The sequence below is a fragment of the Peromyscus leucopus genome, chromosome 3, assembly GCF_004664715.2.
Source record: "Peromyscus leucopus breed LL Stock chromosome 3, UCI_PerLeu_2.1, whole genome shotgun sequence".
In the NCBI taxonomy this organism is placed as follows: domain Eukaryota; kingdom Metazoa; phylum Chordata; class Mammalia; order Rodentia; family Cricetidae; genus Peromyscus; species Peromyscus leucopus.
Genome location: NC_051065.1, coordinates 106,587,220 through 106,600,254, shown reverse-complemented (window position 1 = coordinate 106,600,254; position 13,035 = coordinate 106,587,220). Strand labels below are relative to the sequence as shown.

The window sequence follows — 13,035 nt, the reverse complement described above, 5'->3', positions numbered from 1 at the left end:
GTGTTCTCCATGTCTCCCAGCTAGGGCTTTCCTTGTTCCCATTGACCGTCATTTGTTATGAATCTGCCAGGTGCTGGAACAAGATTGAACCGTGTTCAGGAAGATGAATTCAGGAAGAGGCATTTGGTTTGCAGGGACTCACCAAACCACCATGCCACTTGCTCATAGGGAAAGCTCACCTCATCTAGATCCCAGCCTGAACTTTGTTGCCAAGACCAGCCTGGCCGGCTGTGTGCCCTGGATCTGGGAGGAGTGCCTGGAATTCCTGGTGCATCTGGATGGTGAAGCTGGAGGCTGCTTCCCCGAGCGCCTGAAGCAGGGCCTGGGGGATCCTCTTGATTCTATTTAGTATCACCTATTTTTAGAGGGCAGCTGGGGCAGAGTTGGGAGTTTTCTTCTGGTCTCCCCACAAGTAGCTCTTGCAGTCCTGTCTCCCGCCACCTCCCTACCTCACCCTAGCCAAGCAGGTGCCAGATGTGGCCACTGTGTCTGTGCATGGGAACTTTTGTAGCCTTCTAAAGTGAGTGAGGAGTGGTACTACTTCACACTTTTATCCATACCTCCCTAGTGGCCACTGGTGCCAGGCATCTTTCAGTGTTTTCACTGGTCACTGGTTATATATGCTTGGCAGCAATGTTCGTTCCCATGTTTTGCCTTTTGCCAAAAATCAGCCTTCTTACTGATGAGCAAGAATTCTTTATGGGAGACAGACACTAGAGCATTATCAGATCTGATATGCAAGTATTTCTTCCCTCTCTAAGATCTCTATTTTGATCTAGGGCTCATGGCATAGGGCCCAGGCTGGTCTTGAACTCAGGATCCTCCTGACTCAGTCTCCTAGGTTCTGGGATTACACAGACTTGTGTCACCACATACAGCCTGTGCATTTTTAACATTGCCAATGGATGTGTACGAGATGCCTCCACATTAGTGGCTCCTGCAGCTTCTCCACTCCCCTCAGGAGGAAGTGGTCTTGCTGAAATGGTCTTGGGTATTCAGGGTGGGTGTTTGATTTGTGTATATCTTCTTGCTCTCTCCCTGTATATGTGGGCATTCTACCAGTGTTAGTTCTGCACCTTGCCTGCCTTATGTGTAATAGACAAGTATACACTAGGGGATCAGCAAGCTGTGAGAGCTTGTAGATGGGGTAAGAGAGCCGAGCCGAGGAATGGCCCTCAGCTCCAAGACTCCTTAGTCAGTGAATGGAGCCCGAAGTAACCCCACCCACTTCACAGTGTTGCCCATTGGCCCGGGTACCAGTAAAGCTGATCGTTATTGCTTCTAGCGTGTCACTAGCCGCAAAGGGTATGTGGGTATGTTTGGAGAGAAACAAATCTCTTTCCCCCAGATCTAGGACAGGCGCGTCAAAAAGCCCCAGAACCACTTGTTGCTCCTCTGTTTGGGAGTGCAAAGTTTTGTACGCTGAAGCCAGTCAGGATTGGCGCAGATTTAGGGTTTCGGCGCGTTCTACCTGTTGCGCTTACACGTGGGGAACACAAGGGCTTGGCAGTCCCGCACCCGGTGCTGCAAGTCTGTGACTCTGCTGCTGCGCTGGCAAGAGCACAATCTACGCTCCTCCCGGAACTCGCGGCTCTGGCCCCGCCCCCATGAGAGCCCCACCCCCGCCCTGTGGCCCCGCCCCTCCCGACCACATTCCTCCGGCCGGACTTGCGCTACGCCAGGCAGGCGGCGGCGGGAGGGTCGCACTGGGCCGGCGCTTGGACTCTGGGACATAGGGCTGCGTGAACCCACAGGCGCAAGCCGGAGGGACTGGCGAGGGCGCGTGGCTAGCGGACGGGTTGTGGGGGATCAGCCCCGGGGTCCGGCGGCCGCGGGGGCAGTCGCGGGCGCGCGGCTCGGCCTGGGTCCCCGGGCGCCGGTCCGGGCCGCTCCCGCGGCGGCCGTCATGTGGTGCCTGCACTGCAACTCAGAGAGGACCCAATCCCTGCTGGAGCTGGAGCTTGACAGCGGGTAAGGCCGGCCAAGCAAGAGCGGAGGGAGGTGGGCCCCGGCCGGGGCGGGGTCGCCAGTGGTGGGGATCCTGTGTGCCAGAGGGGGGCTGCGGGGATGGGTGTGACTGTCAGGGCAGAGTGCCCGGCCTGCCTGCCAGAAGCGGGTCTGTGTTAGTGAGGGTGTGTTAGGAGAGAAGTGGGTTGTGGGCACAGGAGTTCTGTGGGGATGAGTGGGAAACTAGATTCCGTGTGTGTGTGTGTGAAGGGCAAGACAACAAATGTCCTGTAGTCTGTGTCAGGAAGGGTACCCACTTCTGCCTGTGTCTTGTATCTGATTTCAGTGCACCGGGGGCCAGGGGTCTCTCCCTACGAGTCTGATTGTTGGAGACCCTGGGTATATCTGCATTTATGTATCCACTCTGTCGGGGAGATTCCAGCAAGGATGTGGTGTGTGTGTGTGTGTGTGTGTGTGTGTGTGTGTGTGTGTGTGTGTGTGTGTAGATACTGCACACCTGGCAGGCCACCTGGGTGGGTGCTGGGGTACCTGGAGTTTGTGTGGCTGCTGTTTTTGACCAAGTACAGATGTGAGTGGGGCTGCTAGCTGGGACTGTGGGTGTTGTTTACCTGCTGGAGTGAAGCTTGTGCCTGGTCCAGGAAGGAGTCTGATGGTTCAGAGAAGCTGGCCACTCTTGGTTTTAGGGGTCTGTGGGAGGCTGTCTGAGTACCCTAGGCCTGTGTTTATGAAAAGAGAGAGAGAGACTGTGTGTGTATGTGCTAGGAATATTGATTTCCTCTTGCTTGGCAGCACAGCTGCCCCTGAGCTGTTTGCAGGCCCCTCCATGAGCAGGGGTGTGGGGCTGAGGGGATTTGTTGACAAATGGACTGGGTCTCCCTGGGGGAAACCCACCTGGAGTCCTTTAATCTTTCATTTCAAAATTTCCCAAAGCCTGCCTGGCAGTTGCAATGAAAACATAAGTGTGTTCTGCAGTACCCTGTCCCCACCCCAAGCATGGGTTTCTGGCCTGAAGCTTCATGTGGGGCTGTGGGAAGGGGGGCCATCTCCTAAGACCCAGTACTTCCAGTATCTGAGGCAGAGGCCAGGCAAGCTGCAGCTGCACAGCCATCTGTCTAGAATTGTGGGCTTCATTTGGGATCGGAGGTCACAATCAGATCCCACAGGTGGTCAACACCCTGCACACTTCCTCAGCTGTCCCATCCAGTGTCTGATTTCCTGTCCTGTTGTACCAGCACCTTCATATTGCTAGAGAGCAAAGAGTCTGGGCCTTCAGTCTCATCAGTACTAAGATTCTTGTTTATTAAGTGCCTAGTGTATGTATACCAGCCTCTACCCTGGAGAGCAAGGACTAGGGGCACAACAGTGAACATAGTTCAGAGTTGTGTTTTTAGTCCTCATGCAGCCAGCAGTATAGGGGTGACCATGTTCATTCACAATGTGACCACGGGAAATGGGTCAGCAGTTTCTGGCCATACTTCTTCTCCCCTAGACCTGAAGGGGATGAGGGGTTTTTCCCTCTCCTTCATTAGAATCTCCCCAGTGTCACCACTTCAGCTGGTATGTCCATGGCTGCCTCCACTGTATTTCTGTCCCACATCCATTAGCAGAAGTTGCTCTGTGCCTCTGATGGAAGTCTTCCAGCAGCAGGGGTTCCTGCCTAGATCCTGGATCTGACTTGCTGGTTGACAGCTGCTCTGAAGCCACAGTGGGGCCAGGTGTCCTGGAGAGCAAGGAGCCCTGCTCAGGTGTAGCCCGTCAGCCACAGAGCAGATGGACAACCCCCCACCCCTACCCCATTGGTTTCTAAGGAAACCTGGAAGGGCTGGAGAGACTCATGGATGTTGCGGAGGCTGAGCTAGGTGCTCCTTTGGCTACAGAGACTTCCTGGGACCGTCTTACATCTTACCTATAGTCCTTTCACCTGGCCATCCCCTGCTTCCTAAACTCAGATAGGAGCCAGCATGTTCCAGAGACTTCAAGAACTCCAGTCTCTGTGCCTCAGGTCACTCTCAGGCTGGCACACTATCCTGTATGCACAGTCTTTTTGAATAGCATGGGCCACCTGATGCTTCACCGTTTTTTCCACATCACAGCAACGCAGGATTGTTTACCTTTGATTTCTAAAAGAGCACAAGCAAAGGCAGAGAACCCAGTGGCCATACCTGGACCACAGCAGCTCAAGGGGCTCAGGCCCAGATGTTATGATAGGGAGTAGGCCTCTGGAGGCCCCTGCCAGGACTTGAGGCTTTCGTTCAAGGAAGTCGGACTATGAACTAGTTGTGCTAATATTTACACAGTTTTGGCTTAAAACATGGACAGGACTGACAGCTGCATGGATGAATAGCCTGATGACTGGGCAGATGGGTGTTTGTGGAAGGGATTGGACAAGCGCTCTGTGTGTGTGTGTGTGTGTGTGTGTGTGTGTGACGTGCATGCACGTGTGCAGGCACATTTCTCTGGCTACGTTCTGCAGACATGGAATCCTGGTTTGCTAGAGTATCAGGAGTCCAGAGCAGCTCAGGGCAGCAGGAAGATGGCATAGGTAGACAGTTCTTTCAAATCACAGCTTACTTGGTGAGTTTATGCAACTTACCATAGCCCTCTGGGCCTCAGTTTCCCTTTTAATGATAGGGTATGAAAGTAGTACCTGGCAGGAACTATGCAGGTATGGGTGGCCTTCCACGGCTGGCCAGCCCTGGAGCCTCCAGTCTGCTGTCCGGTTTGTCCAAGTCAGCACTGTACACTTCCCAGCTGCCAGTGACCCGCTGTGTTTTCTTCCTTCCTCTTTTGTAAATTTCCTTTGAATGATGATGACGTGTGAAATATCCGCCCAGTAAGCACAGAGGCAAGGCAACTACCAAGCTCTAGTGGGCTGGGACTGGGCCGTGGCTGGAGGCCTGGGAGAGGTTCCCTGTGGAGGTGTGTTTGTCTGAGGAGTGGAGGCTCAAGGCTGTTGAGCGTGATTTACCCTGAGTCCTGAAAAGCAGATTCTAATGACTTTAGAGGCCATTAAGGCTCTTGAAGAATTAATTGCTGTGGCCTTAGAGGATCTGACTGATTCACTGCGGGAGCTGCTGCAGAGAGAAAATTGATGGCAATTATGGGGAAAATATGGCACAGTGCCAGCTGGGCTTGTCCCAACTCTGGCTTCTGTAGCGGTACCCTTACTGAGTGATGACCCATGCCATGTGCCCATACCTAGCACAGCACCTGGCCCGTGATTAGATTGACCACTGCATCCAGGAAGGCAAGTGTGAACAGGTATGGCATGCTCTCCTGACCTGGAAGAGGTTGACCCAAGGGGTACTCAGCCCGGGGTTGCCTGTGTTCTTTCATTCCCCTGACACCTCGTGAGCACCTCCTTCGCCAGGCCTTGAACTGATAGAGGAACCAAGGTTGCTCTGTATGTACCAGAGTCTTGACTTTGGCCCTTCCAGCTGAGCAGTATTGGGTATGTTGCCTCCCCTCTCTGAGCCTTGATTGTCTCACCCATGAAAGAGACTGTGACTGAGTGGGTGTGGGGGTGAGATGAGCAGCTCTGCCCAGAGCCGGGTGAGTGGTTGCCACTGTCACTGCCCAGTTTTTCCCTTCTGGGACAGGACTGTTGGATTAAAATGGACCCCACCATCTTCTCTTCTTGTTCTATGCTGAAGACTGGTTTGGGGACCCTACATGGCAACACTCTGAGGCCACTTGCTTACAGTTTGTTGTCTGTGTCGTTTGTACATGGCCACAGCGTCTCTGCTTATCATGGAAGTGGTCTCCTTCACATTTTTTCCCTTGGTGCAAGGTCTTTTGCCACAGTGACAGTTGAGTTTGAACTGAAGGCACTCTGGGGCGTTCATGAGACTTCCTCCATGCTTGCAAAGCTGAGAGACTCACTGCATTTGCTTTCCCTTTTTGTTCAAAGGTCAGCTCAGTAATAGCCACATGGCTGTGCGTAGCAGTGGTGTGTATGTATGTGTTTCTTCATTTAGAAATACAGGCTTCTGTGCTTCATTTCAGATGTGGGGAAGGGGTGCAGAGTCCCCAGCCAGGGAAGACTGAGCTGGGATTTGCACCCTGTCTGCCTGGCTTCGGGGCCTGTGTGTACCACAGCCAGGATCTGTTTCCTCTGGGATTAATTCATGTCTGGCAAAATGTCACTAGTGTAAATAGATCTGGTATCCCTGGTGTCCGGATTCCCCAAATTTTCCCAAGTGCCCCAGCCTGTACCCTGGTCTGTGACAATTTGCCAGGCTTTCCTGACGTCTTGTCTCTTTCCTCACCGACCACAAGAATGGACTCTACAGGGGCTATTTTTTATTTATTTTTTTATTTATTTTTACACTTTTATCCTGTGTGCAGCCCAGCTACAGCTATGCATGGTCTGGGGGCTTGGGGACAAAAATTGACTGTCCCCTGATTCACGGAGGGACCAATCCAAATACGGCAGGCTTCCACATGGTAAAGAAACCCATGGCTTCTGACATGAAAGGACAGATGGCTGTGGGCGGCGAACTTAATCTCCTGGAGGGGAGGAGGATGGTTAATAAACTGGAAGGTTGGGAAGAGGCCCCAGCTGGAAGCAGCCTCTCATGCACACAAACAGAAAGGGTTCCCCCAGATTGCCTGCTGCCCAGCCTGTGTTAGAGTCTGCCAGCAGCCTGAATACATTCTCCAAGAGACCTGCTTTAAAAGTTACAAGTGTGTGGTCCTTTATTTCTCATTTGACTGCAGGCTGGGTGGTTTGGACACTCAGATGCAGGGAGAGCCTTTGGACCAGATCTTGTAGTCCCACTAAGTGCTTGCTAGACAGTAGCTATAGTTGTCATTACTCTGGTGTGTTTGATGGTTGTGTGTGTGTGTGTTTATTAATAAACTTTGAAGGGTCACCCCTCTCTCAAGAGGAGACCACCTAGACAGGCTTGGCCCTCACTGGCTCTTGATTCCCCCCCACCTTTTCTGGCTTCCTGTTTCCACCTCTGTGAAGACCCTTGCGGTCACCTGTAGATGAGTATGCTCCTCTCCCCATTTGTTGGGAGCAGACTTGTTACTGGACCACCTGTGCCCCAACTCACAGCCTCAGCTCTGCTCCCCACGGCCTCTGCCATCTAATTACATCCCATAGTCTTTCTGTACCTCAGTTTCCCCATGTATAAAGTGTAGATGATGACACGTGACGGTTGAGTAGCTGTGAGGACAGGAGGCACTGATTCGCATAACACTCTGTTGAAGTGACAGAAACCAGTAGTGATAGATGGTGGCACTGAACTGAGTAGTCAGGCTGGTGTGACTCCCCAACACTAGACTAGCATAGGACTATGTTTCAGAGGAAATGTCTTCGTGGCAGAAGCAGTTAATTTTATTTTCTGGCTACAGGGAAAACTAGGTTTAAAAGAAGGAGCCTAGCGGAGGCAGAGGCAGGCAGATCTCTGTGAGTCCAAGTCCAGTCTGGTCTACAGATCAAGTTACAGGACAGGCTCCAAAGCTATATAGAGAAACCCTGTTTCTAAAAAAAAAGAGCGGGGGGTGGGGGGGTGGGTGGGGGGGGGTGGGGGAAGGCAGACATAACAGTTAGAGGCCAAGAACTGCCATGCTTTGACAAGGCAGAGTGGGATTAGGGCAGAGCAGTAGGAAGTGCTGAAGGTCCACAGACTCGTGTGCCTGCAGTACTGTTGGAACTTCTGCTAAGACACACACAGAGATGAAGGGGATTGCTTTGCCCACAGATTGGAAAGAGGTGGCTTGCCATTCAGCTAGGGTGAAGAGGGAGGCTTGGTCTGCATGCTCTATGGGGCAGAATCCTAAAGCCAGGGATACTGGGCAGTGTAGACCTTGAGGAGAGTACCCAGCCCAGAGGCAGATGGAGTAGGGCTGTGGTGCCTTGGGCTTAGTGAGCGGCCTATGTTGGGCGGAGCTTTGGTCCACTCTGGTGGTTCTGGTCCTGTCGGTGCTGCTTCTGGCACCTGAGGCCCAAGGCTCGGGGCTTGGCTTCAGTCCTGGCAGGGGGCGGGGGCTCCTTAGCCCCACCACCACCACCACCCCAGGTTGGAAGCAATGACCGTGGCTGAGGATGGCAACGAGAGTTGTAGGAACCTGCCCGAGTCCCAGATCTGCCCCTCTCTAGATGTGTTACTGAGGGAAGTGGTCACGGCGCTGAGCTCCTGCTGCCTTATCTGTCGGCAGGGGCTGTGCAGAGGGACGCAACATGGGTATCGCACACAACAGGTGCCCAGCCCGTGACAGCAGGAAAGGAGGAGGGTGCTGGGTTTAGGCAAAGCCCCAACTACTTCTAATGGGTCTGATGTTAGCTCAGGCTTGAGACTGGGATGTGGCCAGGCAACAGAATAAGAACAGCACAAGCTGCACTCCAGGGCCCTTGAGCTTCACACACTCATTGGAACTGCCCATGAACACTGGGGAATTGCTGCCATCATCCCATTGTACAGGCAAGGAAACTGAGGAAGGGTGGAAGTAGTGAGAGCACCTCTGGCCTTGCCCTGGCACTGTGGAGATTTGACACACAGGCTTAGAACCCTGGGTGAAGATGCTCACAAGAGTGGAGAGAGCAGCTATGGAGAGACCAGAGTCTATAGGACCCTTCTGGGTCTACCCAGACCCCCACTGACAGTGTGGGGCTCCTGAGTACCCCTATGGGTGGGTGCTGGGGTGCACTGCCATTTGGAGAGGATGGAGGAGGCTTGGGTGTCCAGTGGTCCTGCCTCTCTGGACCCATTTGCCAGCCATGGGACGTTCTCTTTTCTTTCTCAAGATTGTCCAGTGGGTTTCAAGACAGTATAGGGTCAACTCTCTACTCTCACCGTGACAGGAGGGACAGGGGAATCAGGCAGGCAGTGGGAGTTCCGTGCCTGCTAGCCCCTCTGTGGTTCCTGCTAACGTGTTTGAACCCAGCCATCACACTTGGTTGCGGTGTGATTTCCCAGTGGGTCCCCAAGCTGTGAGTCCTGGTGGGATTGGGAATGGGGACTGGCTCTTTGCTCCTTGAAGCAGCCTATGCAGCTGCACCGGCCAGCTCAGGGCCCCTCTGGGCCTGACTGCTCCGTCAGAGCTTAAGTGTATGCACTTTGAGTTTGTTCTATTTTGGGACCAAATGGCCCCAGAGGGCAAGAGACCTTGATGTAAATAGCAAGTCTTAGTAAGCCTTTACTAATGAAAATTTCTTTCTTTTTAAAAAAAGATTTATTATTTTTTATGTGTGTGAGTGTTTGCCTGAATATATGTATGTGCACCATGTGTCTGTGTGGTCCCCCTGAAGGCCAGAAGAGGGCATTGGGTTACTTGGAACTGGTTTTGTAAGCTTCCATGTGGGTGCTGAGAATCGAATCCATTTCCCCCACAAGAGCAGCAAGTGTTCTTAACTGCTGAGCCATATCTCCAGCCCCCGTTATAGAACATTTCAAATGTCTACAGAAGTAGAGAATAGTATTAATGATTCCCATGGGCAGTTCATCTTATTGCCATCTCTTATTTGGAAGCAAATTCCTCTGCCTTTCAGTCTGGAACTTGTCTCATGGTCTGCCTTGTCCTGGCCTTGGAGATATGCTCTCCCTGGGGTGGGTGCCTTGCACAGCCCCTGGCCACGCTGGCTCCATCCCAAGAACCTTGGGCTTGGGCCATCTTCAAGTTAGTGATGCCCTGATGGCTGACCGTTTGGGGAGGCCTGGTGTGTGGAAGAGGCTGTGCCTATGGTTGTGTATAAGATGTGTTTCCCTGAGAGTGAGGCCGCGGAAACGGGCTCTTGGCTTCTCCCGTGACATCTGTTCACTTTGGTTCTCAGCTGAGGAGTGTAGCCTGCTGTGAGTCAGGCTGAGGCTCTTGCCTCCCTCCTCTTGGTCAGCCTGTTGTTTCCTTTGACACTGCCTTTCAGTGTCAGGGTCCCTGGCCTTTGCACAGCCCCCTTCTCCTTTATCCAGGGTTCTGGGTTCTTGGGTTCTGCCTCAGCCCAAGCCCAACTTGAACAGCACACACCACACCTCTCCCGAGGGGTCTGGTGGTTACCTACAGCCCAAGTCCTGGAGAAGTTGTCTGGCCCGCTCCTCCCTGTCTGAGTCTGGCCCACTAAGGCTCCTTTGACACGGCCTTTAGCCTGCACTCCTGGGAGCTGGCCATCCCTCAGTGCTACGTTTGGAGCCTAGCACATAGTAGGTCCCCAGTGATGAGACTGGCACACAGTAGGTGGTCTAGATGTTAGTTGCTGTCATTTTTATGAATATCTTAAGACCAACCCTGGCTCCTACCACAGTTCTTGGCACATCGTGGGGGTGGAGGGGGGTGCAGAACTCCACCAAGTTTGGTCAGAAAAGGCCCAAATGCCTCTGGCTCTGTCTCAGTGCAGGGAGCATACTTAGGTCAGACTCCCGCCCCCACCCTGGGTGTGGATGCTACTGATTCCACAGGGTGCTCCCCTGCCTGAGCCTCCTCCTGGTGCAGGTTCATCATCTCCCACCTGTTGCCAGGGTGTGATGCAGGGGTAAGACTCCCAGATGCACCTCCTGGTCTGCAGGCCCCAGGGGAGGCTTGTGGGTGTGTCACTGTGAGGCCCTGTGTGGTCAGTGGTATTCCCACCTTGTTTTCTTTTGTTTTGGAGACAGAGTCTTACTACACAGCTCTGGCTGACCTGGAACTCACTGTGTAGACCAGGCTGGCCTGGAATTCACAGAAATCCACCCCCCTCTGCCTCCCGAGTGCTGGGATTAAAGGCATGCACAACTACTCCCTGCTGGTATTCCTACTTGATCGCTAAGAAGTGCGGGCCCAAAGAGGCCCAGTCCCTGGCCCGTGGCCACAGTCCCTTCCTGAGGGGTATGCGGTCACTGGGAGAGAGCCTTGTGTGCCAGTGACGTGGGGAGTCAGGAGTGGCACTGTGTGCCTTTCTGGGTTTATGGGGCAGGTGAAGGTCTCAGGAAACTGAGAATACAGTAAGACCCTGCTGGCTGCTGTGCCCTGAGTGACTAGAAGTAGTGAGCTGGCCCCAGAGGGACCCAAGCGACATAGGCAGGGAGCAGGGAGCAGCCTAGTCCTGGAGGGCCATCCACACCCGAGTTGGCACAGCCCCCCCTCCCCCCGTGAGGCCTATGGCATGGGTTAAGTTTTCACCTCTCTTTGTCTTGGTTTTTTCCTCCACAAAATGGAAGAGAGTCTGGCTCGCCTTCAGTAGATCGTCAATTGCAGTATCCAGGTGCTCCTCATTGTAGGTGCTGGGTGGTCAGTGTGTGGGTCCTCAGTTGTGATACACAATCCTTGGATGAAATGCTAACTATGGTGGACTGCCCATGCGTCAGGCGGGCTGGGAGCCGATTCCTGTGCTTTCTGCCATGTACTTGGGGCCTCTGGGAGCTGCACCCCTGGTGACAGGGTGGGCCAAGAGGCTGCCTGTTACACAGGCCTCTTTCTCCCTGGCACAGCCCATACTCTCCAGGGCTGGCCCCTAAGCCTGTGCCTCCCCCCAGCCCTCCCGGGGAGTCCCTGGGGCCCAGCCTGGCCCTGTCTGCTGGAGCCTGCCACAGAGAGCTGCTTTATTTAAGTCCATTTTGCGCGTATGGAAATAACTAGAGGACTCTGTATTTAATTTGGCTCAGCCGGGAAGATTTTTGGCTCTGTGTGTGTATGTGTATTCTGAAAAATCTTTCCGAGCAAGCCCTGGGGTCGGAAGCTTCTGGTCATCTTTGTGCATTCAAAACCAACAAGAGCCGCCCTGCTAGCTGGGTAGGCTGGCTGAGGGAGGGCTGCAGGCAGTGGTCCATGAAAGCAAGGGGGGAGGGGAAGGAGGGAGGGGGAGGCTAGATAAGAACATGGTGGCAACTGTGGGGAACTTTGCTCCTGGACCCAGCAGGGAGTGACTTGGATGAACAGAGCTGTCCCAAATCTCCAAGATGTGTGTGTGGCTCCAGAGCCATCAAGGGCTCAGCTGGGTGGCAGCACGGGAGCATTCTTCCGATCCCCCTTCTGTCCTGGACAAGCGGAACAGAACCCTGGGGCTGAGCCCTTCTCCAGTCAGTGGCACAGGGCAGGACAGCCCAGTGTGGGAGCTGTTGTTGGCAAGGCTTGTCTTGGCTTGACCTCATGTTCCCAGTGGTCGGTGGTCGGGGCACTAGCTAATGTGAGCCCCGAGAGGTGTGGTCACTTGGCTCAGGTCGTACAGCACTTCACCTGCTCAGCCCTGGGTACCTCTGGAGCTGTGAGATGTCATCCCAAACATGGGCTGACATTCTCGGTAGGCAGGGCAGGCCACCCTGTCAGGCCATCTGACGACTTCTTAAATTGTGTCCCTGATCTTTGAGGCTCCGACACAAGACTGCCCGATACAGAGGCTTGGTGGCTCTCGTGACAGACCGTGGGTTGTGGCCAGTGTAATGAGGTGGCCTTTGTGGGGTCTGAGAAAACCACACTCTGAGGACTCACAGAGTGCAAGGCCTCAGCTTCCCGTCATCCCTGCAGAGCTCTGATGTTTTTGAGCCTTGCCCTGGGGACTCTGCCTTCTGAATTAGGCTTCTTGGGAATGACGAGTGGGCCCTGAATTTTAGCCTTACACAGATCTCCACAGACAGGAAGGGAGTGTGAAGGGAGTAGAAGGCTAGGTGTGGGCAGGTGATGAGATCAGTGGGGACTGTGGCAAAGTCTAGTGCAAGCCTCTAGAGCAGGCTGCAGCTTCCGCTCCTGGGTGGTAGGCCCAGGGTGGCGGGGTCTTTGGCTGTTATCTCCGCTCAGAAGTCAAAAGTTTGTGTCCAATCTCTAGGTGTTAAAATGGTGCCGACTTACTCTTGTCCTTTGTTTATTCCTTGGCTCACCCATTGTTTGTTTGTTTGGAGATAAGAGCTCGCTGTTGTAACTCAGGCTGGCCTCAAACTTGTGACCCTCCTGCTTCAGACCCCCAAGTACTGAGATACGGGCATGTAGCACCATGCTTAGTTTATTCTGATTTTTAGGACCAAACATTGTGGGGAACCACACAGCATGCTGCCAATCTGTGCTGGAATAACTTACTGAGAGCCCTGTGCCCTCAGAGACTTCCTATGAGCAAGGACTGCCTAACTTCGCAGCCAGGTAGATACATCCTAACCCTTA

The 13,035-nt window shown here is 53.6% G+C and overlaps 1 protein-coding gene across 11 annotated transcripts in view; it reads left to right on the top strand.

Annotated features, from left to right (window-relative positions):
* The window catches only part of Iqsec1 (IQ motif and Sec7 domain ArfGEF 1), a 341,513-nt gene that overhangs the window by 281,576 nt on the left and 46,902 nt on the right, over nucleotides 1-13,035 (top strand). Inside the window, exon 1 of one of the 11 annotated variants that reach the window (XM_028854669.2) lies at nucleotides 1,654-1,971. The exons of 9 other annotated variants lie outside the window; for them this stretch is intronic. In XM_028854669.2, coding sequence (XP_028710502.1) covers nucleotides 1,907-1,971 — 65 coding nt within the window. In that variant the 5' untranslated portion in view covers nucleotides 1,654-1,906. Of the gene's footprint in view, nucleotides 1-1,653; nucleotides 1,972-13,035 lie in introns of those variants that run through there. One more of the 11 variants, XM_028854700.2, reaches the window with a different exon arrangement.